General features: G+C 29.4%; 5 protein-coding genes and 1 pseudogene across 5 annotated transcripts; 3 read left to right on the forward strand and 3 right to left on the reverse strand.

Annotated features, from left to right (window-relative positions):
• Window positions 1–3,711: 3,711 nt before the first annotated feature.
• Window positions 3,712–4,999, forward strand: LOC124916342 (protein IQ-domain 26-like). Its single transcript, XM_047457064.1, has 3 exons — window positions 3,712–4,026; window positions 4,103–4,300; window positions 4,412–4,999. The coding sequence occupies exons 1-3, from the start codon at window positions 3,712–3,714 to the stop codon at window positions 4,997–4,999; spliced, it is 1,101 nt and encodes a 366-aa protein (XP_047313020.1).
• A 6,384-nt stretch (window positions 5,000–11,383) lies between these two features.
• On the reverse strand, window positions 11,384–13,391 carry LOC124916343 (GDSL esterase/lipase APG-like). Its single transcript, XM_047457066.1, has 5 exons — window positions 13,127–13,391; window positions 12,305–12,435; window positions 11,987–12,220; window positions 11,656–11,911; window positions 11,384–11,580 (listed from the first exon to the last, which is right to left on the reverse strand). The coding sequence occupies exons 1-5, from the start codon at window positions 13,389–13,391 to the stop codon at window positions 11,384–11,386; spliced, it is 1,083 nt and encodes a 360-aa protein (XP_047313022.1).
• Window positions 13,392–15,365: 1,974 nt separating this feature from the next.
• LOC124916500 (glycosyltransferase BC10-like) lies at window positions 15,366–16,695 on the forward strand. Its single transcript, XM_047457222.1, has 2 exons — window positions 15,366–15,888; window positions 15,974–16,695. The coding sequence occupies exons 1-2, from the start codon at window positions 15,391–15,393 to the stop codon at window positions 16,601–16,603; spliced, it is 1,128 nt and encodes a 375-aa protein (XP_047313178.1). The 5' UTR covers window positions 15,366–15,390; the 3' UTR covers window positions 16,604–16,695.
• A 3,226-nt stretch (window positions 16,696–19,921) lies between these two features.
• Window positions 19,922–21,294, forward strand: LOC124916613 (glycosyltransferase BC10-like). The gene is made up of 2 exons (XM_047457352.1): window positions 19,922–20,479; window positions 20,555–21,294. The coding sequence occupies exons 1-2, from the start codon at window positions 19,982–19,984 to the stop codon at window positions 21,182–21,184; spliced, it is 1,128 nt and encodes a 375-aa protein (XP_047313308.1). The 5' UTR covers window positions 19,922–19,981; the 3' UTR covers window positions 21,185–21,294.
• LOC124916614 (ESCRT-related protein CHMP1A-like) lies at window positions 21,242–22,191 on the reverse strand. Its single transcript, XM_047457353.1, has one exon. It carries the CDS (start codon window positions 22,088–22,090, stop codon window positions 21,479–21,481), a length of 612 nt encoding a protein of 203 aa, XP_047313309.1. The 5' UTR covers window positions 22,091–22,191; the 3' UTR covers window positions 21,242–21,478.
• Window positions 22,192–23,188: 997 nt separating this feature from the next.
• Window positions 23,189–24,083, reverse strand: LOC124916344 (annotated as a pseudogene).
• Between the last annotated feature and the right edge of the window lie 193 nt (window positions 24,084–24,276).

Here is a 24,276-nt window from a genome sequence, read left to right on the forward strand (position 1 = left end):
ATGCGTTTAATACATAATTATATTATCATGACAGTTAGTGAAGTTTTGTTGGGTAAACTGGTTAATGTGGTTTGAGAACTCATTAATCTTTTTAAAGACCTCCGTGCTCGTTATAGTTTGTTTCTAATAGTTTTTATGTTAATTTTTTAATATTTTTATCGTTAAAATTAAATAAGTTTCATTTATATTATTTTTAAAAATAATATCACTACCAATAATTTTTTTTAATTAAGGAATTATTAAAAAAATGATATAAAATTCAACACGGCCATAAATAATTTTACCAAAATTAATTTAATCATCCGTTTGTTCGATTGGATTAACAATTCAAACATAATCAAACAAACGTCATTTAATTATTTTCTTTTATTAAATTATTTAATTTATTAATTAAAATACTAAAATATTAATTATTTTATAATTATATATTATTATTTTTAAAGTTATTTTAAGAAGAAAAAAAAGTATCCCCTCTCAAAATTATTATTAGTAATTATTTTTTAATAATTCAAATTATTCAAATCAGTGATTTGAAGAAGCCCTAAGTCTAGCATTTTTTCGAATAATATTTTAAATAAATTAAATTATTCTAATCACCCGATTTCGAAGAAGCCCTACAATCTAGCATTTTTTCTAATAATTATCTTAATTACATATGTTTGACTTAATTAATTTATTATTAAAATTCTGAACATTTGTAATTTAATTAAAATACGATAATATATTTATTAAAATTACCATAGTAATTTATTACCCAATCAACTTTTATAAACCGAAACAAACTAGCCCTAGGTTAGTCAGAAAAAAAAACTCTCTTTCTGTCTCACATCATCGAGTTTAATGAAAAATTGTCAGTATTCTTAAAGAGGCAATAAAGATTTTATATTGTTATGAGAATACTGGGAAGTCCTTGCAGACTTCTGTTTCAGTTACCATAATAATGCTCCCATCTTTTTCTGATGTTGAGATCCCGATAGACGAAAGATCTCCCGTTTACAGAGTTCCTTTTGCCTGGTACAGAAAATTAGGAGAGAGAAAAATATCGGTACTACTGTCGATTAGTGCTTTAATGGTTTCTGATCAGAAAGCGAGAGCAAACCAGACACTCAGTTTGCCATTTACCTCTGTTTCGATTGGCCCTTTATAAATAACATCGACAAAATAGAAACATTGGACAAAAACTCAAAGTACAGAGAGATATGAGGGAGTTCTTGCCTGCTTCCTTTTGGTTAGATAGTGAGAATCATCGGTAACATAAATTCTTATAGTTTACTCGGGTTATGGTCATAACCCTTTCAGTGTTTTTTAGACACGTATCATTTGTGTCTTATCTACTATTTTTGTTTTTCAGTTTCATATATTTTCTTAATTTTTATAATACATTACAAATTATATCTTAACTCTATTAAAGTTTAATCAATTTTAAATTAATTTTTTTTTTAATTGTACTTATTTTTTAAAATTAGGTTTAATTAATTTTGTTAGTTCATGTCTCGGTTTATCGAAAATTGAAAAGACTCGTGATCTCGTGTCATGTTGCGAAGATGTCCTCATGTTGTAACGTTCCGCAACCTAAACCTAATCGGTTGGGTGATGCCGGAACTAAGGATTATGTTTAAATGTTTCTAAAACCTAATTAGCTAATTGATGTGATAATTACATATCAAACAATAGTTTAAATTAAATATCTTACTTTATAAATTATAACTAGTGTGAATAGTTTAATCTATAGTTGTTTATATAACAAAATATTAAGAGCTTGTTCAAAAGATTTTTTTAACTAATTATTGAATTATCAAAAAAAAAAAAATAATGAAGATGATTTTAAGAAATTGTGGTTTTTGACTTAAAAAGGATATGAATGTATAATGATAAATTACATTAAAAAAAATATATAGTTTATTTTAGATTAATGAATTGAATAATATGATTGATTTAAGTGTATTTAATTATTTTGATTAATGAATTGAATAATTTGATTGATTCAAATGTGGATTTAATAATGAATTGAATAATATGATTAACTTAAGTGTATTTCATTACTCTAATTTTTTTATAATATTGGTTATTTTCAATAACTTATGGATTTGGATTATTTATAAAGGATGTATCACATTATTTAAATTATTAAGGAAAATACTATTTTTCATATATTTTAAGTAATTTTACTAAAAAAATTATTACATCTTCAAAATTAGTATTGATCAATCATTACTTTTTTAAATATAAAATATTTTAATCTAAAACAAAAGAAAAAATAAATTGTAACCAAACTAGTTTAACAAACATAAACATTTAACAAACAAGTTGCAATCAAACTAGTAATAAAAAAGCTACAATCAAACTAGTCATAAGTGATAAGTCTCATACGAAATTGATGAGTTGTTTGAGGTAGACATATGATTAAATATATTATTTTGGATTTATTGATAGGTTTGAAGTAAATTATTCAAAAAACAATTCAAACTACCAATGCATGCTTCGCTTATGACACATGTTTGGTTGCGAATATTATTTTGCATTTAATATCTACATTTTATATGAAATAAAGTAAAATTATTTTACTATTTTTTTTTAAATTACAGTAGTAAAAACCATGTGTTATAGACCAAATATTTAATCTTTTATAACTAAAACTAATTATAGTACAATAAGGACTTGTTAAAATTCAATAACTAAACATAAAATAGTATCATTATTATCTTAAATATGTACAAAAATTGATTAGGGATGAATTAATCACATCAAACAAGCTCAAATTTAGTACTTTTTTGAATCTAGGATAAGTTTGATTCCATTTGATTTGACTGCTTATTACTTTCTACTACTGTGGAGTAAAAACAATGTTTAACCTATAGTATTTCAATTATGATTATGCAATCAAGCTAAGCTAATCTAGCTTAAGTGAGAGATTTCGTCAATCTCATTTTCAAATTACCTTTTTGGTTGGCTTTTGCATGTAATTATGCCTTTTAGCTAGCTGTATCTGCACAAAGTTTTAAACATGACATTGCTCATTTATTTCTACTAATCTTGCAATGTTTTCTGATTGGTATACCTTTTCTCATCACTGTCATTTTTATATTTTTACAGCTGTAACATGATCACAAAAATATATATGTTTTTGCTTTTGTAATTGTATAATTCAAAATATTACCGTTATTACCGAATACAAATAAGGGTAAAGATAATACTCTCTACTCATAGCCTCATAGGTCTCGTTTGAATACTCTGTTTTTTTCTCTAATCATATACGTTTACGTTAACTTATTATGCAAACCCTAAACCGCTAGCGCGGAATCAAACTCGCCCATGGTTTAATGATAAAAAAAGAAAAGATTTAGAAAAAAATCATTAAAGCGATATCAAACAACCTCATGATAAGTCCCCATCATATTTAAAATTAAAATTTTTAAAGGAGGTACTTAATTATCGTTTGGTGTGGAGGGAGGGAGGGAGGGAGGAAGGGAGGAAGGAGAAAGATTCAGGCTTTTTTTGAAATTAATTAATTGTAAATTTGTTCCTATATATATTTTTGTCTTTATAATGCAGTTGATCACGAGGCTTGTGTCAGATTTATTTTTGTAATTTAATAAAAGAAAACTGAATAAATAGGCTGCTTATTCTTCATAGTTTCTCACTCAAAATCCATCCTTCTTCTTCTTCTTCGAAAAGATTCTCAGCTTTAGCTTTCTTAGCCAGTATCCGATAATGGGGTTTGCTACCAAATGGCTGAGGACTTTGCTTGGAATGAAGAACAAGGAAACTACTCCATTCCCCGCTCCAACTCCACCTCCTTCTTCTTTTTCTGAGAAGAAAAGGTGGAGCTTTTCCAAACCGGCTAGGGATTCCATTTCCTCGGTTCAGGTTCAGAATCCTGTCGAACCCACCTTGTCTGAGCAGCTCAACAACCATGCAGTTGCAATGGCGGCCGCCGCCGCCGCCGCAAAGGTGGTTAGGAGGAACAATCGTATGATACGGAATTTAGCTGCTGTCAAGATCCAGAGCTATTTCAGAGGCTATTTGGTAAAAAATGAATTTAAATTTTTTAAATTTTCTGATAAAAAAATAAAACAAGATTTATTCTTTGTTTCTGTGTCAGGCTCGTAAGGCTCTGCGGGCATTGAAGGGACTGGTGAAGCTTCAAGCAATTGTAAGAGGGGTTCTAATGAGGAAACAAAATAAAATAATTCTTAACCAACTGAAGGCGCTTGTTCGAGTCCAGGATGCCGCTCAATATCAAAGATATCGTCGCCGATTACTCAAGGAACAACGTATATCTCAAGCTAGAAGATCAAGGGTATCTATCTATCTATCTATCTATCTATCTATCTATATGATCTATGATTTCTTCTCTTCTCTTCTCTTCTCTTGAAAATGTATATATACTCATTATAATTAAATCTATCAGGATAATTTACAGTACTTGGCCGATGAATTCCCTTTGTTAATTGAAGTCGATAAAAGGGTGAACCCTGAGTTGATGAAATCAAATTCTATAAGAATGGAAACCGCAGTATATCAATACGTAGAAATTGAAGATCCTAACGATTCATCTCCTCACCAGGACCCAGTCCCTGTTGTCGTTCCTGGCCGGCTATCTTTAAGGGAATCCAGAACCATGCAAGATTTGGAATTTCTTTACAGCACTGAAGAATGCAGCCGAGGCGCGGCAACTTCCCACAGCACCCCTCGACTTTCCAACTCGTGGCTGACTGCTAATGCACCACCGACTCCGGCTAAGAGTATTGGTGAGAGCTTCTTTAAGTTGCACTCCAACTCCCCTGGTTATATGGCGATTACTGAATCGTTCTATGCTAAGTTGAGGTCTCAAAGTGCACCAAGACAGAGGCAGGAACAGATCATTTCTGCTGCTACTGCTGCTGTTCTTGCTCGTAAGAATAAGAATAAGATGAGCATGCATGAGATGATTGCCTCAAGGAGTACCTTTACTGGTGTTAGGATATTTGATGGATCATCCGCTTCTACTTCTTCTTAATCGGTTTCACCACTTCCATCGGTTTCACCATTTCCATCGGTTTCACAACTTCCATCGGTTTCGAGGTTTTCGTACTTGTTCTTCGTGTGTTTTCGTGCTTTCGTTTTCTCATTTCATTGCATTTTATGTGTGTTTTTTTCTTTATTTCTGCATTTTCAGTTGTTGTCGTTGTTGTGTCTGTTTTTCATGTTCTGTTCTGTTGTGTTCTTTGCTTTTTATGTTGTGTGGGCCTTTGCTAATACGAGGAAGGTATTCTATCTATTAATATTATGAAGCATGCATGTTTTCACTTTTCTTTATAAATTTTTGTCAAGTTTAATTAAATATTCAATAAATTTAACAAAAATAAAATAAAATAAAAGTGCAATTGCGATCGAAATAAATAATTAAAATTAACTATGTATGTTGTTATCAACGTGTCTTTATCTTTTGATTAAATTACGTGTTGAATTTTTTCATCAGATAGGCATGTGTACTTACTAATTTGTTTTTATTCGAATAAAATAATAAAGGCAACATTTAAAATTTGTCACTTTAATTGTCAAACAAAATGTTTGATATTGACACTTTTTCTTTTATTTTTAATAAGTTATATACCAACCTATAATTATGGCATTTTTCAATTTAAAAGTTGTTTTTATTGCAAAAAAAAATATATGTTAAAATTTATTTCTTAATGTACCAATTGTAATTCACTCCATTAGAGAAATACTCTATTAATATTCACAAGTTTTTTATTTTAAAATTAATGATCAAATTACAGCTGGGATCCTCTGTTATGAAATCGAAACCATTCTTTGTCTATTGTGTACATTTTCACAGTCACGTGAAAGGGTAATGATTAAAAAATAAAAAATACATTTTTACCCTCTAAGGGAACCAAAGCGGTTTTATAACCAAGGATCGACTGATAAAACCAGACATGCATGACTATCAATATATATAAATATAATAAAACCAGAAGAATAAAAATGCAAAATATTGAGCATTAAATCTTCCAAAAGAGTAATGATCAATGTCGAGTACATGTTCTCAATGGATCTCACCTCAGTGAACCTCATGATAATAGAGTTTTGAAACAGTTGTCTATAGTTGTCGATAAATCTCGATTTCACTTAAACCATATGATCCACAAAAAATAGTGGGAATATTTAGAGTAATGTGTTAACTATTTTAAAAACATACATTGTAAAATAAAGAATGTGATTGAGTTTTATATTTTTTTCAAGTAGTGTATAATGAAAAATATTGAGTTATTTAAGCTCACAAAAGACAAGTTTATTTTAGTTAAATGACTAGAATATTTTTATTTTAAAATATGACTCATTTGCTCTTGGATTTTTTTTAAGACTTGTTCAAAAGAATCATATTTAAATTTTAATTTAAAAAATGAGTCATTTGATTAAAAATACACTAATAATAAATAAATAAATAAAACAATAGTATTTGATATTTTAGTTTATAATTGAAGTGATTACTTTGATGATTAAAATAATATTAATGTGATACAAAAACTATTAAAAACTCAAACTAAATACTAAGAAACATTAAAATTAAACAATCTCTTAAAATCTTATAATCATAAAAATAATTATTTTGTATTTTATTTATTGAATTTAATAGTTTAGAATAATGAACGTGAAAATAATCAAATTATCTGCTAATGATAAGTATGAGTATCACCAAAGTTGTAGTACTATACTACCCTTACACTTTAGTTTATACATGTAATTTCCATATATTTTTTTAATCTCTTATCAATTATGTCTTCCAAAACTTATAATTAAGAATCCAAAAATAATATGAAAAGACTAGAGAGGTTACCAAATCAAACAATTTGTTCACAATGCAATAACTTAACTAGTTTAAATATTCAATTAGTTAATTTGAAGTGTTTCATTGATTTATTTATTTAATTTAATATAAGATAGTTGATTTGTTCAAATATAACTTATGTTTGAAATATAAAAGATATATGAATTTCATGAATATACGAGAGGTTTGATGCGATTGAAACGTCAAGTCTGATTTGATTGTGTTTCGTTAACGTCATCATCTATTTTTTACGGCAATATGGGTAATTTAGTAACTTCATATTTTTTAATTAATTAACCATTTTATTAATGTCCAACATTTCGGGCAGCGTGTTTGGATAAGGACTCCTCTTCACCTCTGTCTATTTCCTTAAGATTCCCACTTTACCCTGTCTTTCTTTCTTCTTTACATCTTTAATCCACTTTTCTAGATTTTGCACAAAATACTAATTGATCCTTCAACTATTATGATATTTTCTAATTCAACAATGTAGTTTATATGGGCCGTGATCTAACAAGGAAACAAATATTAAATATTTAAAATATGGTACTTAATAGTCTGACCAATTTTTACTTTTAAGTTTATCAATTGAAAATTAGGCTTAATTAAATAAATATATATTTATATATTTTTTAAATTTATTAAAATAAAAATAGAAAAAAATAATTATTTAATCATAATAATTCATTCAACTAATGAGACGGGTCCCCACCTACTTTTGCATAGCTACTCTGCCATTAAAATTTAGGGTTTCTTATAGAATACTTTAAATGTTAAAATAACTTGTTTGATTTTGAGTTTTTTTTGGAATTTTTATTAATTTTGGTAAAAAAATATATATTTGATAAAAAAAATATTAGTTATTTGATATTTTTTTTTAAATGAATTATACAAATGTTTTTTTTTTATTAAAAATTAAAACTATTTTTTAATAATTTAGTTAATTAATTATAACTATCATAATACAATAAAAAATATATAATTTTTAAATCTAAGAAAATCAAATCCCCTGCATGGATCCAGCTAAGGACTTGTAAGATGTCTATTACATTTTATTTTATTTGAATGTCTAATCATTTAATTAATCAACCAAAAAAAAAACTTACTTTAATTTTACTAAATTTAATTTTAAATATAAAAATATTATAATAATTTAAAGAAGTATAAACAAAAACATTTTACATTTGAATCAAAAAAATTTTTTAAATCAATAAAAATTATAAATAACACAACATGAAACAAGCTATAGGCGAGCTGTGCTTTTATTGTGAAGCTATGTAATAAATGATTAATAAATAGGAATATAACAATCATTTTTGGTGGTTTATTTTATTTGAAAGAAATTGATATCAAACTTTTTTTAAATCATAATTTATTTTAGATCAAGTTACCAATACCCCACTAAAACTCACTTATATATTTGTTACGACTTGTCTTGATTGAGTTAATTATTTTCATAGTTTTAATTAACTAAATGTCTTTTATTTTTAATATTTCTTATATTTTTTAGGTTGTGACAAAATTAGTTACACAAATTAGGTCTTGGCTGGTAGTAGGCATTAGGGTGGTGATATATTTTTATTTAACAATATTTATTAGAAAAACAAGTAGAGACTAAGGATAACAATGAGAGGGATTGATTGATGAGGAATGCACTTACCATTTATGTCCCGTTCTATTTCAATTTTTTACTATCATCCTCGCATTGTTTGGTTTCAAAAAAAATTCTGTTGGGCATCGTTGATAGGATATCCTCTAAAATTAAAAAAATTGTAAGATAAAATTATATAACATAATATTTTTATTCAGTGTAATATATTAAAAAATTATATTAGTGTAATTTTTTTTTATATAAAATATAAAGAATAAATAAACATATTAGTTATGTTATATATTTTATTGTATTTATTAATGTTTCTAGTGGGGGAATATCATCAACTATTGGTAAAATTGAAAAAAAAATGAAAGAAACAGGGATTATAATTGCAATTTCTTAATAGAGAACATGAACAATAATCTTGATTCTATTTTTTATTTGTTTCAAATAATTTAATAACAAACAATCTAGTAATTTGGAAATATATATTAAAAAGTGATTCTTATATAGAGAACATGGGATTTCTTTATATTTTATTGTTGTTTTAATGATAGGGCTGCGCAATGCTTTCGTCATCAACCATGACTAGGAGATTAAGAAAACATAAATAAATATTAATATTAATTAAGAAGGAAAACAAGGGCTTATTTATTCGTGACACATTGATTAGCGTAAAATCCTGGTCTAATTTAGAGCAAATCGAGGAGATCAAACAAACTTAATAGTAATAATTAATGGTATGTACGATTGATGTCCTTATTTTGAATCTTTGAAATTTGAAATAACCGTATATATCATCATGCATTTGTGGATAGAATTTTTTATATCTTATTATAAGTCAAACTACACATTAATTACTATATATATATTAACCGTTGCTTGGTAATCTGTAAAGTATTATTAATGAATATGGTTCAAGATCGTGACGACCATGATGATGCAAGTGAAAAAAATTATAATAAAACTCATCTCCTTTTTTATCAAAATAATCTGAATTCCCCACAAATTTATTATATAAAAATTTAAAAAGTATATTTTATCAAACCTATATTAATGCTTGTCACAATGGAGTATCCAAACAGTCCTTACATTGGTTTCCTTTTGACGTGCATGTTTGTTTTGGGAGTGAGTAAAGTAATTTTGTAAACTTGTGAAATTCAAAAGTCATTTTGTAATGTCATACTTTTTCAAATTGAAAGTATATTTATACATATATAATATATTTTCTTTGTTTAAAAATAAAGAAGAATCTTTTATTAATAAAAGCGTATATTCTTATTCATGTGTTGGTTTGAGAGTGAGTGAAAGTAATGATAACTTATAAGTCATTTATTGTAGTGTTATTTTTGTGATATTTTTTATAAAATAAAATCCCTCTAGTTGTGGCTTGTTTGATGTGGTTATTTGTGAGTGGAGTGGAGAGAGGAATTTATTTATATATATACACTAATTAATTTGGAGAAACCAATAAACACTCAATTGAATCGAGAATTAATTCTTATATATAAAAAAAAATCTCATATGATTGAGATATGAATATATATATATATATATATATATTATTTATAAGTTATTTGAGTTTTAATTAATTAATTTATCTATTTTTTATATTTAAAGTTAAAATTTATAAACATAAAATAAGAATATTTTGTTATTTTGATTAATAAATTGAATAATTTGTTGGTTGAAAAAAAATATAATTTTTATATAAAAATTCTCAAATCATGTTAGACAATCTCTAAATTAACTTAAACTCAACAAGTTTTATTGTTAGGGATAACAAACGGAAAATACATTAATCATCTCTTTTCTCTTCTAGTTTGAGAACTTTTTTACTATTATTTTGATTTTTTGGAGAATTCTTACCAGGAATAACTTATATAATATTATTTTACAAAAAAATAAAAAATTCTACAATAAAATTATATGCAAGAATGTTTTTAGCACTAACAAAATCATAACTTTGTAATCCCTCAAGATCTCCGATAACCAATGTAACAAATATTTTTTGAAAATAATAATGAAACTCAAATTCATAACTTTGTAATCACTAGATATATCCTCTTCCACTCCTAAGCTAATCAAACCTTAAGGTATAATAACTCTTAAAATAATTACTAACTAAGTTTGAATAGGGTATTACAATCACACTAAAATCATTAGAAGAAAACTCAAATACACGTCAAAATGGTGATTGGTGAATCAAAACCAATTACAAAATGCAGAAAGACGTAGAAATGATTTCGAGCATTCCAAACAAATCCATAACATTTATATTCATTATTGTATGAAGATTCACACCAATTTTTTTCCTTTTTAGAAAAAATATATAAAAAAAAGAGAAACAGGTTCATATGTGCCTATTATATATATCAAAGCTTGCCCTGTCCATTCAAAACCAAACCATCTAAGTAATAAGTTTTTGAAACCTTACTATATAAGATCCAACCAATACCACATTCTTATGCATAAACTAACCCCATATAAAATGAGCACAAAGGTTCTTATATAGATTGTGTGATTCGTTTCTATAGAAGATTACATGTGTTTTTTCTAGGTAATCTTCCAAATTGGATTGACGAAGAATTGTGATAGTTATAGAAAGAAAGAAAAAAAGAGGACTGTGTTAGTCATTATGGACCAAGCAGTAGACTCCAAAGCTGATGTTTACAAGTAAAAATGTAGATGAATCAAAATATGACAGTGTCCTGTTGTTTTGACATTACAATAGAAATATAATCACCACAACAATCTATTTTAAGGATTCTTTCTTTCGAGTTTTATTCACTATTTTACATATGTGAATTTGGAAATGTGCTTTATTTTAACCCTCATAACATTAGATCTCTTATTATAATTGAAGTTAGAAGAGGGTGCAGGGGCAGATGATCACCCTTGTTAAACAAGAACAAGAACTATATATATATATATATATATATATATATATAATAATTTAACTAAATGATAGATCATCATCCAACAAGTTCGATGCCAGCAGCGATCAAGGATTCCGCAAGGATCTGATTAGTAGACTGAGAAGGATGAACACTATCCCAGAAAATATACTCCGTCGCATTCCTGCAAGTGCCTACTGATTTAGGATGGCACAATAAGGATGTCGTCTCTATGGTTCCTGTCCCGCAACAACCTTTCCTAGCTTCAGCAAAACCTATGCATACATACATATAGAATGGATTGTTAATTGCTATTAATTTCTTTAAGTACATATATTATAAATACTTACCATGATCGGATGGAATGCGAATCAGATCATATAAAGGCTTGTAAATGTCAAAAACTGCTATTTTAAGGCCACGAAGTTCTTTCTTCAAACTGGCGACAGCCGACTTCATCTGTGAGTTGAAATCTTGGGCATCGTTGTTCATCCTCTCCACGCATGTTTCCTCATGATGACCGAACAAGGTTATGGTTACAGGGAGGCATCCTAATGGTGGTAGAGAAGTCACCCCGATTTTCCTTGCTCCCAAACCATATAAATCCTAAATAATATTGAAGAACTTGTAATAACGTGACATATATTAATATGTGACAGACAATGGCTATTATTAACTTACCTTGACGAAGTTGTAGAATATGTTGACGAGATATGAACTATATTGTTGTGGAGAATAAGAGAGTTTTAGCAATGGATTAACATAGTAATTCTGAACGAAATCACTATTACCGGAGCTCACAAGGTATAATCCATCTTTTATTATCGATTCTGCCTTTTTATTACCCGCCACCTTTCTCAATTTACTTTGGTATTCTTTGTAATACTCCAATTGTTGTGACAGAGGAATTGCATGCTGCATGCATACATGCACAATTATAAACTTATAATATATATATCCAATTTAATTCATTTTCATTCATTGATTTTGTTTACGTACGCTTAACTTTGATGTCTTTACGTCGTAGCCAGAACCGGCGGAAGCAAAGTTTGCTCCGATGAATAGATTCTTGCCCGAGGCTTCTGGACTTAGATATGCCTTGGGGTATGTCTTGAATCCTAATGTATCAGCTTCATAAATATATATATTTAAATGGTTAGAAATTAGAATGATGTTTATAATATACTTGAGTCGCCATAATAATTTAAAATTTATTCAAATTATAATAATATCAAATAAACAAACAAAATATGTTTATCTCACTTAATAAAATATATAATATATATAATTAATATTTTGGGTCATGCAAGCAAGGTAAATCCCTCCATATGTGTCATGGTTGACCATGGTTGACCCTAGAGTACTGAGGCGAGCTAATGAGACGACCCTTACAAAAACTACAAATCTACTTTCTACAAGAAATGAACCCGCTGCGCAAATATTGATTATTATAACATTTAACACACTAAACTTATATTACTATTATACGAGTTTTCAGTAAATATATATTTTGGATCACTCGGACTGCAATCCAGATAGCCCACAAGATAGATCCGCCCGTTGGTCACGGTTGATCCTATGATGAGGCGAGCTAGTAAGTCTCCCTTACAAAAATTACAAATCTACTTTCTACAAGATTTGAACCTTAATATTGATTCCTATAGCATTTAACGAACTAAGTTTTGTTACCCTTATATGTTTTCAATATATATAATTATACTTTTTTTTTGGTGCCTAGGAAGGACACCCTAAAGTTGGGGGGCTGCCTGTCCTAAGATGTGGTTACAATTAAGTTAATTAACATTATATATTATTAATTACCGGTGAGGTCAGTGGCTAGTTTTCCATTGCAGAATCTTCCAGTAGGTCTCCGGTTGATGAAATCTCTGCCATAAGGAGGGTGGTTGGCCTTGAAAATGGTGTGAATGTAATTGTTATTTCCAACATCCACAGATGAGTCACCGAAAGTCATAATTGCTGGGACTAGAGCCTGAGAATTTCCGGTGTGATCAATTGTAATAATGGTCATCATCAATATTACTGCACCTACTGCAGAAATCAGATCAGTTAATGACTTATAATTCATGTTTCTAGATTCAACAGTAGCTAGCTAGCTAGATTCAACAGGTTTGGTTTAATAACCTGTTAATGTTCATAATAATTAATATATAGCTAGAGGAAAAAAGAGACAGATGTTATGCACCTGTTATTTGCATGTCATTAGCTAGAGAGGTTTAGGAAAAAGTGGTTGAAGAACAATTAATGATTTATTTATTATTATTTTTGATATAATTATTAGAAAATGCCATTAATATTAATTACTATATATGTCCTGTCCTCTACTTGAATTAATGCATGGTTGATAGTTGAGGCTTTCATAAGCGTATTAACAGCAGCTAGAGAAGCTGGCAAGCTGCATGTTAATTATAAATTAAGAAGAGATCAATTCATTTGTGTCTTATAAGTCTGGATCCAACTCAATCTTTTATTTTCATTATTTCTTTTTGTCAATTTATTACATATCAAAATGAAATCCTATGTAAAGGGTTAAGATTTGAACATCTCAATTAACAATTAACTAAATTCATTAGGGTAACTCTAATCACAAGACTATGTGCGCGATTGTGTCTAAGACCAAATATTATGGGTTCGATTTTCACTAAAATTAAACGTCTCAATCAATTAATTGTTAACTAAAATACAAAAATATTTTAGGAAGACTGTAATTGAAATTCTAATTTCACCAAAAATTGATATTAAATTATAATTCAACTTTTTATGTTTGAAAAAAATTACAAAATTTTAATTTAATTTTAATTTTTATGTTTGGAAAAATATAATAAAACAATTTGAATATGTATTATCTATATTATTAAATATTAGTTTGATACTTATTATGATAACTTAATGTCAAGAGTTTTGTCAGGTTCAATTTTTTAAAATAAAATTTTGGTTCTGTATTTTAACTTTTTAAATTCAGAAAAATAAAATATTAAATTTTTTAAATTTAAAATAAATATCGATTTAAAATGTTAACTTACTAAATTTTAAAATAAAAATTGATTCGATAATTAACTCCCTAAATAAAAAAAAATATCAATTTAATGCGTTAATTTCTAAAACTACAATTCCGTTATAAAAAGAGTAAAATTGACAATTATAAAATTTATCTAATTTCAATAGTTGCTTTTATCAAATAACTTTTTTTTTTTATAAAATCAATCCAAACAAAATGTCAAAAACAAATATATATTTATATAACCTGACCCAAATAACCTTAATTATGGATGTCCAATTCTCAATAATAATAAACAATATTATAAATTATGTTCCAATCCATCCGAAACAAGTCCAATGGAATCTGAGTAAATCTCAAAGAGAAAAATAAAATAAAATAGAGAAGTAAGGCCCAATTTTACAAAATAAAAAAAATTGATGTTAGCCCCAATTGTTAAAAGAAAATGAAGTTAGGTCCAATTTTGAAAAATATTGAAAAGTTAAGCTCAGTTTTAGCATATAAAAAAAAAGAAGTTAGGCCCATATTTAGCAAATAAAAAACAAAAAATATAGGCCCAATTTTAACCAATAATATTTTTTGAAAAGTTAGGCCATAATAATATAAAATGTATAAGACAATAAGTCTTTTTATTATTATGCATGTCAATTGTTTCTTGGTGAAGGAAGTGAAATAAAAGAATGTTTCTTTACTATTATTAATAATAGAATCTTTCTGTGTAAGTCTTTATTTAAAGAGGTTGTGCCTTTTTCTTTGTTTGCGTGTCACTGGAATAACTATATATATATGACCCCATTAAACAAATCAATCCAATTTTTCTTAAGAAGTAATTTCAATCCTCTTTAATTTTTCTTATAGTTTCTTTAATACTGTGCATTCCCCTTACATTATTCTGTTTGGAGTAACATGATGGTCCAACCATGATGGTCCAGCCGGCTTACAATTCTTCAAAACGTCTTTATTATTGGCTGCATGATCGTAGACTCAATATTCTTCTATTTAATATCCCCATGCTCCATGTTTCCACTTCACCGGTTAGGTCCGAAATCTCTTATAATTTGACGAATTCATGGAGGAAGGGAAGAACAACAACGTGTCTCCCCCCTTCCTAAGGATAAATCCATCAAAGATCTTGCCATTGAGAATCTTAGAATTCCTGCTGCATCTTCTAGCTATTGGAATCTCCTTTTCTTTTCTCAGTATGTTCCTGATCCAATACATCGGATCAACCCAAATCCCCATCTCCTCATTTACACCACCTAATTCGAGTTCCCTCCCATGTTTTATGAAATCCCCAAGTCCACCTAGCTTAATGCACGATATGAATGAAACAGAGCTGTTTTGGCGGGCATCGATGGTTCATCTAATAAACCAATACCCATTTCCAAGAACAAAGAAGATCGCCTTCATGTTCTTGACCAAAGGTTCATTACCAATGGAACCTCTTTGGGAAAGGTTCTTCAATGGCCACCACGAGCTCTATTCCATTTACATTCACTCTTCCCCATCTTATCAACATAACTTCACCTCTTCCTCTATTTTCTACAAAAGGAAGATTCCCAGCCAGGTAGGTTGTATTGTGTTGTTGTATTTCCTCCATGACGATTCTTATAACTATACCTCAAACTCAAATGCTTTGTTTGTTCTTGTAGACAGTAGAGTGGGGAACGATGAGCATGTGCGATGCGGAGAGAAGACTTCTAGCCAATGCATTGCTCGACGTTTCCAACGAATGGTTCATACTCTTGTCTGAATCGTGCATTCCCATTCAGAACTTCAGCTCGGTTTATGGAAGCCTATCGCGATCCAATTTAAGCTTCATGGGCTCGTTCGACGATCCCAGAAAATCAGGAAGAGGTAGATATAGTTTGAACATGAGACCCGAGATCGACATAACACAGTGGCGAAAAGGGTCCCAATGGTTTGAAGTGGAGAGGAGACTGGCTGTTCATATGATTTCAGATTCAATTTACTATCAAAAGTTCAAGGAATTTTGCATACCACCGTGTTATGCGGACGAGCACTATTTCCAGACAATGATGAGTATTAAATTCCCTCATCTATTGGCGAACAGAACTATAACTTGGATAGATTGGTCCAGAGGTGGTGCTCATCCTAAGACCTTTAGAAAGAAAGATATCAAAGCAAAATTATTTGAGTGGATTCGAGAAGAACATGGATGTGATCTTGTCGGAGGCCTGTGCTTTCTTTTCGCAAGGAAGTTCGCTCCTGATACATTAGATCCACTGCTTCAAATCTCATCTCAAGTTTTTGGATTCTGAGAAGGATCCTCTATGGTACGTAATTCTCTGTAAGCATATGTTAGTGAAGATCATATATGGTGTTCTTCAACAAAAAAAAATATTAGTTTGATAATTTCCTAAATTCAAACAAATATTCATTCAATGTTAATTAATAAATTTATAATAAAAGTTGATTTTTTAAATTACAATTCGGAGCTTAAAAAAATAAATAAATAAAACAAATAAATAAAAAAAATAAAATTATAAAATTAAATTGATTTGAATTTATTAGAATTATAATTTCAATTCAATTTTAAATTTTAAATATTCTACCAAACTAATAATTGAAATTAAATCATAATTTCAATCTTAACTATTAACTAACATGTATATCGTGTATTTGCACGAATAATAATATAAAATATCGTGAAAAAAATATTACGGTAAAAATGTGATAGCATTTTTTATTTTATTTTTAACCGTTTTAAGTTTATGGACGGGTCAATCAACAATCCGACTCAAGTATCCATTTACTCTCACATTGCAGAACGATCTCTAAAACAATTGATACAGTTTGATTCATCAACTCAATTAGTTTGACCTCTAGAGTCCACTTCTTCCGCATATACAAATGAAAAGGAAAATGTAAAGACTACCGTTAAAGTAGCCCATACGAAACTTACTATATTTATATTAATTATGTTCTCTATCTCTATAAATATGAAAAAATTATTTCATTATTTCTCACTAATAATAGTGAAATCTATAGTGCAAAGTAAAAAGAGAATTATGACTTATTAAAAACTATTGATTAAACACCGCGTTCATCAAATTTTGTGTTAAAATTTAAAATATGAAGTGTTATTAGTTTAGTTGGTTAAAGAGTTGTATTTATTTTGTTTGGTTGTAAGTTCGAACCATACTTATAGCATTTTTAATTTTATTTTTAACCGTTTTAAATTTATGGACGGGTCTACCAAAATCCGATCCAAGTATCCATTTACTCTCACATATATATCCAAATTAATCACAGTTCTCAACCCGACAATCCGAACATTTTAAAAATTAAGCATCATTATATATATATATTCCATACCTAACCCAACTTTAAATGTTTTTATTAAAAATTAATAAATTTTAAGTTGTTTTTATCAAAAATATATATATTAATTTATATAACCTGACCCAAATAACCTAAATTATGGATCTCAAATTCTCAATTCGAATCAACAATATTACAAGAATATGAGCAACTCTCAATGAGAAAAATAAAATAGAGAAGATAGGCCCAATTTAAAAAAAAATAGAGAAGCTAGGGCCCAATTTTAAAAAAATAAAAATAAAAATAAAATGTTAGGCCCAATTGTAATAAATAAAAATATAAAAAAATGAAAAGTTAGGCTTAATTTTATAAAATACAAAATTAAAAATAAAAAAGTTAAGGCTGTTAAAAAGGTACATTATATTAAAAGGGAAAAAAACAATAGTTTAAGCAAACGAGAAAGCATGACTAGGAGTGAGAAAAAATTAACGATATTAAAAGTATATCAAAAATACTGTACCGTAAGATATCGAAAATATCAATTTATAAGGTATAACGAAAAAAAGATAAGGTATAATACCGATACCGAAATTATTGGTACGGTAAAAGTATGAGATTTTTAAAATTTTGGTATATCGAGATATACCGAAATACCGGAATAATATTTATAAGTTAAAATATATATATAATACTTATAAAGAAATAATTAAATAAATTTGATATTAATTTAATTATAGAAATATAATTTTGAAAAATATCAAAATATAATTATACTGAAATATTATTCTATATATGCCTCTCTACTCTACCGATGAGTGATTTTTTTAAGTTAATATGTTTTTTGGGTATCAAAGGTATAATAACGATACCGTATCGAAATTAAGGTATACCGAAATCAAGGTAAGGTAAAAATATGCATTTTTTATATACCGAAATTAAGGTATATCGAAATCAAGGTAAGGTAAAAATATGCATTTTTTGTATACCGAAATTTTAGGTAAAGTATAAGTATGGATAAAACATTAAGGTATGCCGTACCAACCCACCCCTAAGCATGACATGAAAATAACAAATAAAAAAATAAGAAAAAACAGTACTTAATAAGTTATTGAACTCGTAAATCTTTGAGAAGAACGATTAATTTCCCGACAGACTCTACTGTCTTTCCTAAACGAATCTCAAAAATCATACTAATAATAGTATTATGAATGATACGCATCAGATTACTACGATCATTAAAAGTTCGACGATTTTTCTCAATCGAGATAGTCCACTAAAGAATAATTGAGATGATAACCCAAATATTTGAGTTTGTCATATCAGTCACATTAATACAAATTTCTCAACAATTACCTAAAGACTCGGACATCACCAAATGAATTACAGTAATACTGCACAAAAGACTCCAAATACTAGTCTCCCTCGACAATGCAAAAATAAATGAGTTGTCGATTAACTTCTCCTTGACACATACGACTAACCATAAAACAACATTTTTTCATATAAATATCAAGTTAGTCCCTATTAGTAAATAAAAATAAAATAGGCCCAAATTTAATAAATAATAAAAAAATTAGGCCCAAGTTTAGCAAATAAAAAAATAAAAATTGAAAAGTTAGGTCCAATTTTTTTTTTTAAAAAAAATCAAGTTTAGGCTCACCTTCCCTAAGGACTAAGTCTGGGAGAGTTAGGGTAGCCTCACCTTCCCTAAGAGAGAGAGAATGCTAATAGCAATTGAGAAAAATGAAATATGAAATGTTTTTTATTTTATTTTTAGAGTTAGAAAGAAAAAGAAATAAACAAAAAATCTTACTTCACATATTATGGAAATAAAAAACATATTCAGAAATATTAAATTATGTAAATATAAGACAACATGTCTTTTTATTATTATGCAAGTCAATTGTTTCTTGGTGAAGGAATTGAAATAAAAGAATGTTTATTTACTGTTATTAAAAGATAATTTTTTCTATAAGTCTTTATTTAAAGAGGTTGTGTCTTTTTCTTTGTTTGCTTGCCACTGGAATAACTATATAAACAAATCAATCCAATTTTTCTTAAGAAGTAATTTCAATCATCCTTAATTAACTTATTTTTCTTATAGTTTCTTTAATACTGTGCATTCCCCTTACATTATTCTGGTTAGCATTCATCTGTTTGGAGTAACATGATGGTCCAGCCGGCTTACAATTCTTCAAAACGTCTTTATTACTCCACAAAGTCATCCTTAATTGTTGGCTACATGATTGTAGACTCAATATTCTTCTCTTTAATATCCCCATGCTCCATGTTTCCACTTCCCCGGTTAGGCCAACTCGATATGATGATCACATCTTTCTGTTTTAAAACCCGAAATCTCTTATAATTTGACGAACATGGAGGAAGGGAAGAACAACAATGTGTCTCCCCCCTTCCTAAGGATAAATCCATCAAAGATCTTGCCATTGAGAATCTTGCAATTCCTGCTTCTTCTTCTAGCTATTGGGATCTCCTTTTCTTTTCTCAGTATGTTCATGATCCGTTACGTCGGATCATCCCAAATCACCATCTCCTCATTTACAACACCTAATTCGAGTTCCCTCCCATGTTTTATGAAATCCCCAAGTTCACCGAGCTTAATGCACGATATGAATGAAACAGAGCTGTTTTGGCGGGCTTCAATGGTTCCTCTAATAAACCAATACCCATTTGCAAGAACAAAGAAGATTGCCTTCATGTTCTTGACCATAGGTTCATTACCAATGGCACCTCTTTGGGAAAGGTTCTTCAATGGCCACCACAAGCTCTATTCCATTTACATTCACTCTTCCCCATCTTATCAACATAACTTCAACTCTTCCTCTGTTTTCTACAAAAGGAAGATTCCCAGCCAGGTAGGTAGTATTGTGTTTTATTTCCTCCAACCGATTCTTATAACTTTACCACAATTGCTTTGTTTGTTCTTGTAGACAGTAGAGTGGGGAACGATGAGCATGTGCGATGCAGAGAGAAGACTTCTAGCCAATGCATTGCTCGACGTTTCCAACGAATGGTTCATACTCTTGTCGGAATCGTGCATTCCCATTCAGAACTTCAGCTCGGTTTATGAAAGCCTATCGCGATCCAATTTAAGCTTCATGGGCTCGTTCGATGATCCCGGAGCATCAGGAAGAGGTAGATATAGTTGGAACATGAGACCTGAGGTCGACATATCACAGTGGCGAAAAGGGTCCCAATGGTTTGAAGTCGAGAGGAGGCTGGCTGTTCATATCATTTCCGATTCAATTTACTACCGCAAGTTCAAGGAATTTTGCACACCGTCATGTTATGTGGACGAGCACTATTTCCAGACAATGATGAGTATTCAATTCCCTCATCTATTGGCGAACCGAACTCTAACTTGGGTAGATTGGTCCAGAGGTGGTGCTCATCCGGCAACCTTTGGAAAGGAAGACATCACAGCAAAATTATTTGAGTGGATTCTAGAAGATCATGGATGTGATCTTGTCGGAGGCCTGTGCTTTCTTTTCGCAAGGAAGTTCGCTCCTGATGCGTTGGAACCATTGCTTCAAATCTCATCTGAAGTTTTTGGATTCTGAAAGGATCCTCTATGATAATTCTCTGTTAGCATATGTTAGTGAAGATCATATATGGTGTTCTTCAATAATATTAAACAAAGCATGGTAGAGGCCTTACAGATTCAACAATATTAGAAGATACACAATATATTTCAAGAAGCATAATAAGCATATTTGATTATAGTTTTTTCACATAGATTAAATTACTCACATTCAAGATTCAAGTTTCAAAGACTGAAAAAAGACACAGGATATATAGGTGATAGATAATAAGCATAAGATGAATTCGATAATTGAAGACATACAGACAATCAATCAACCACGGGATTTGAGCTCGGCAAGACGCCTGGACAAGTCATCTTCGTCGACCTTCTCCTGAGACTTGGTGGCCACCGCGTGAGCAGCTGGTTGTGGAAGACCTACTGACACTTCAAGACCGTAATCGTCGGCGACCTGCTGCATCAGACTGTTGACATCTCCTTCAGGTGTGGAAAGCGAAGTGCTACCAGCCATGGAGCTCTCCATAAACTCGGCTTGGACTTCCATATTGACGAATTGTCGCTCGAATTGGTCCATAGTCTCTGACATCTTCTGCAAATTTCCGGTGTTGAGAGACGATTCGAGAGATTTAACGATTGATCCCATGGATTTACTGATTGTTGACATCTTAGCTTGAGTATCGAGCCTGGAGACGACCGCGTCGAGGCGAGACGATAGGCGAAGATAATTCATCTGCTCGCTGCGCTTACGGATGGAGTTCTCTGCGTAGATCCGAGCGCCGTCCATGTTTCCTTTCTCAATCGCCTTCTTCACCTTGAGTTTCTCCGATTTTTCTTCCTTTTCGCACTTCTTGGCCTGGCGCTGGAGGCTCTTGGATGTGAACTTTAGCTCCATGATCTGATTCATCAATTTCTCTGCGTTCCCCATCGTCTAATCTCAAATTGTGAGAAATTCCTATGAATTCAATGAAAGGTAATGAAGGAGAAGATTGAATCCGTCTGAATTTGCTTCGCGTTTAAGCTATCAATGAAATATCCTGGAAGGACTTGGTACCGTGTGCGACCTTTTTTTTTTTTTTAATTGTGAGGAACGCGTATTACTTAAGAAAAACATAATTAGGGTTAGTTTTAATCGTCTCATAAGTAGAATGAATAAGTTGCAATTAAGCATAATTAGGGTTAGTTTTAATAATTATACGCGGATATATTTGATTTCATTTATTAAAAAAAAATTATATAGTATTTACTAAAAAAAAAGAAAAATAAAAAACCGAAGTCAAGCTTTCAAGGGGAAGATTGTGGTTAGCATCTTTAACCATATTTATTAGGGATTCCGATCAGATTAGTTTAATTTATATATCTTGTTTTCTTTAGATATTTATCATCTGCAATTTGAAAAAATATATTAAAAATATTCATTTATATTATATCTACCTCCTAAGTATTTTAATATTTTTCAAGAAAAAAATGTTCATTTCAACTTATGTATTCATATATCCTCTAAGTTGTTAATGTTATAGTAGGTTATAATTGTGTTGATTTTATATTTATTTTATATACATAATAATTTAAATAAATAAAAATTTAATATGTCACTTTTTTCCTTCTTTCTTTCTTCTATTTAAATTAACAAGACGAAGAATTTGTTTTACAAGTTGAATGACAAGAAACTATATGAAAATGCATTTCTATCTCCACGTGGATACTTTTATTTATTCGTACGATCTTTAAACTTCACATAATTCTTGAATTACATCTATAAATCAGTTTAAAAAAAAAAATAGTAGTATTACATTGAAAAAGTATTTTCATGAGAAATTATTCCATCTCATGGATATGTAGGTAAGATCTCTGTAAAACTTTATCCTTTTCTCCAATTGAATTTAAGAGAATCTGTTAATAAAACGTCAGTCTTTATCTAATCAAAACGTTCCTAATCTCGTCGGACAAAATAAACAACACTAAATGAACCAGACCTATATAGTTGAACTGAAACAAGACCCTGTACTAAATAAAAATAGTATTACTACTGCAAAAGGGCAAGTTTTGAACCCTACAAACATTCCAACTCAAAAAACTTTAGAAGAAATGAAAATCATTGGTCCTAAGAACCGCCTGCCTGTTCCTCTTCTTCAATCCAGACTTGATAATCTTGCGGCTCTTATGCACTGCACTCAACCTTGCAAGGGCAGCCTTCTTCAGATCAGCTACCTGTAATGATAAATAACAATAAAACATAACATAAACATAATTTACAAATGTTTGATCAAATCAATCACAGGATCAACATTTGTCAATGTGTACCTGGTTTTCAACAGCCTTCGCCATGCCATTAGTCTAAATTCTTTCTTCAAGACCGACTTGTGCAGTGCTTTGTTTCTTAGTTTTTGTTGTTGCTAAAACTATAGATTGATCTTTCCCTCCTTCAATTGTTATAGCTTTCTTGTTTGCCAAACCTGTTATATCCATTAAGTTAAATGTGCACATCACCAACAAATTATGAATTAACGATATTAAAAGTTCTCAATTAAGTTAGTATTTACAATGGCTATATCTAAAGCATAATCAATTGTTGTATAATTCAATTCAATTCAATAAAGACTATATTATTTAGGCCTTGGTGTTTTCACATTCTATCTATACTACTCATCTAAATAAACTACTCAAATTAATCAAAGAACCGTTACATTTACAATAGCAGAGATGACAAAGCTCATTAACTAAGGAATTTTTTTTGTCAGCAAAAGATAATCAAAGGCATGAATAGATGAGTATGACAATAAATACAACATATTTACTGACAAATTGTACATGATCTTGAGGAAATCACCTGAGTGCTTGAATGATTTACTATAGTAGGAATAATTTGAAAAGAAACAAACAAATACATTTGTAATAAGATTATTGATAATTATATACATATCTATATAGGGATTGAATTAGGCTAAAACTCAACTGAAAAAAAAAATCTATAAAGTTAACTTATATCTTTAACAATCTAATTTGACACCCCCACTACATTTTAATTTTAAAAATAAAGATAGTTATATTAATAGTTTAGTGGTTTGTGTGTGCAATTTTTAAATTTATTATTTTGAAACAATAATAACTTAT

This window comes from Impatiens glandulifera, chromosome 9, assembly GCF_907164915.1.
Source record: "Impatiens glandulifera chromosome 9, dImpGla2.1, whole genome shotgun sequence".
In the NCBI taxonomy this organism is placed as follows: domain Eukaryota; kingdom Viridiplantae; phylum Streptophyta; class Magnoliopsida; order Ericales; family Balsaminaceae; genus Impatiens; species Impatiens glandulifera.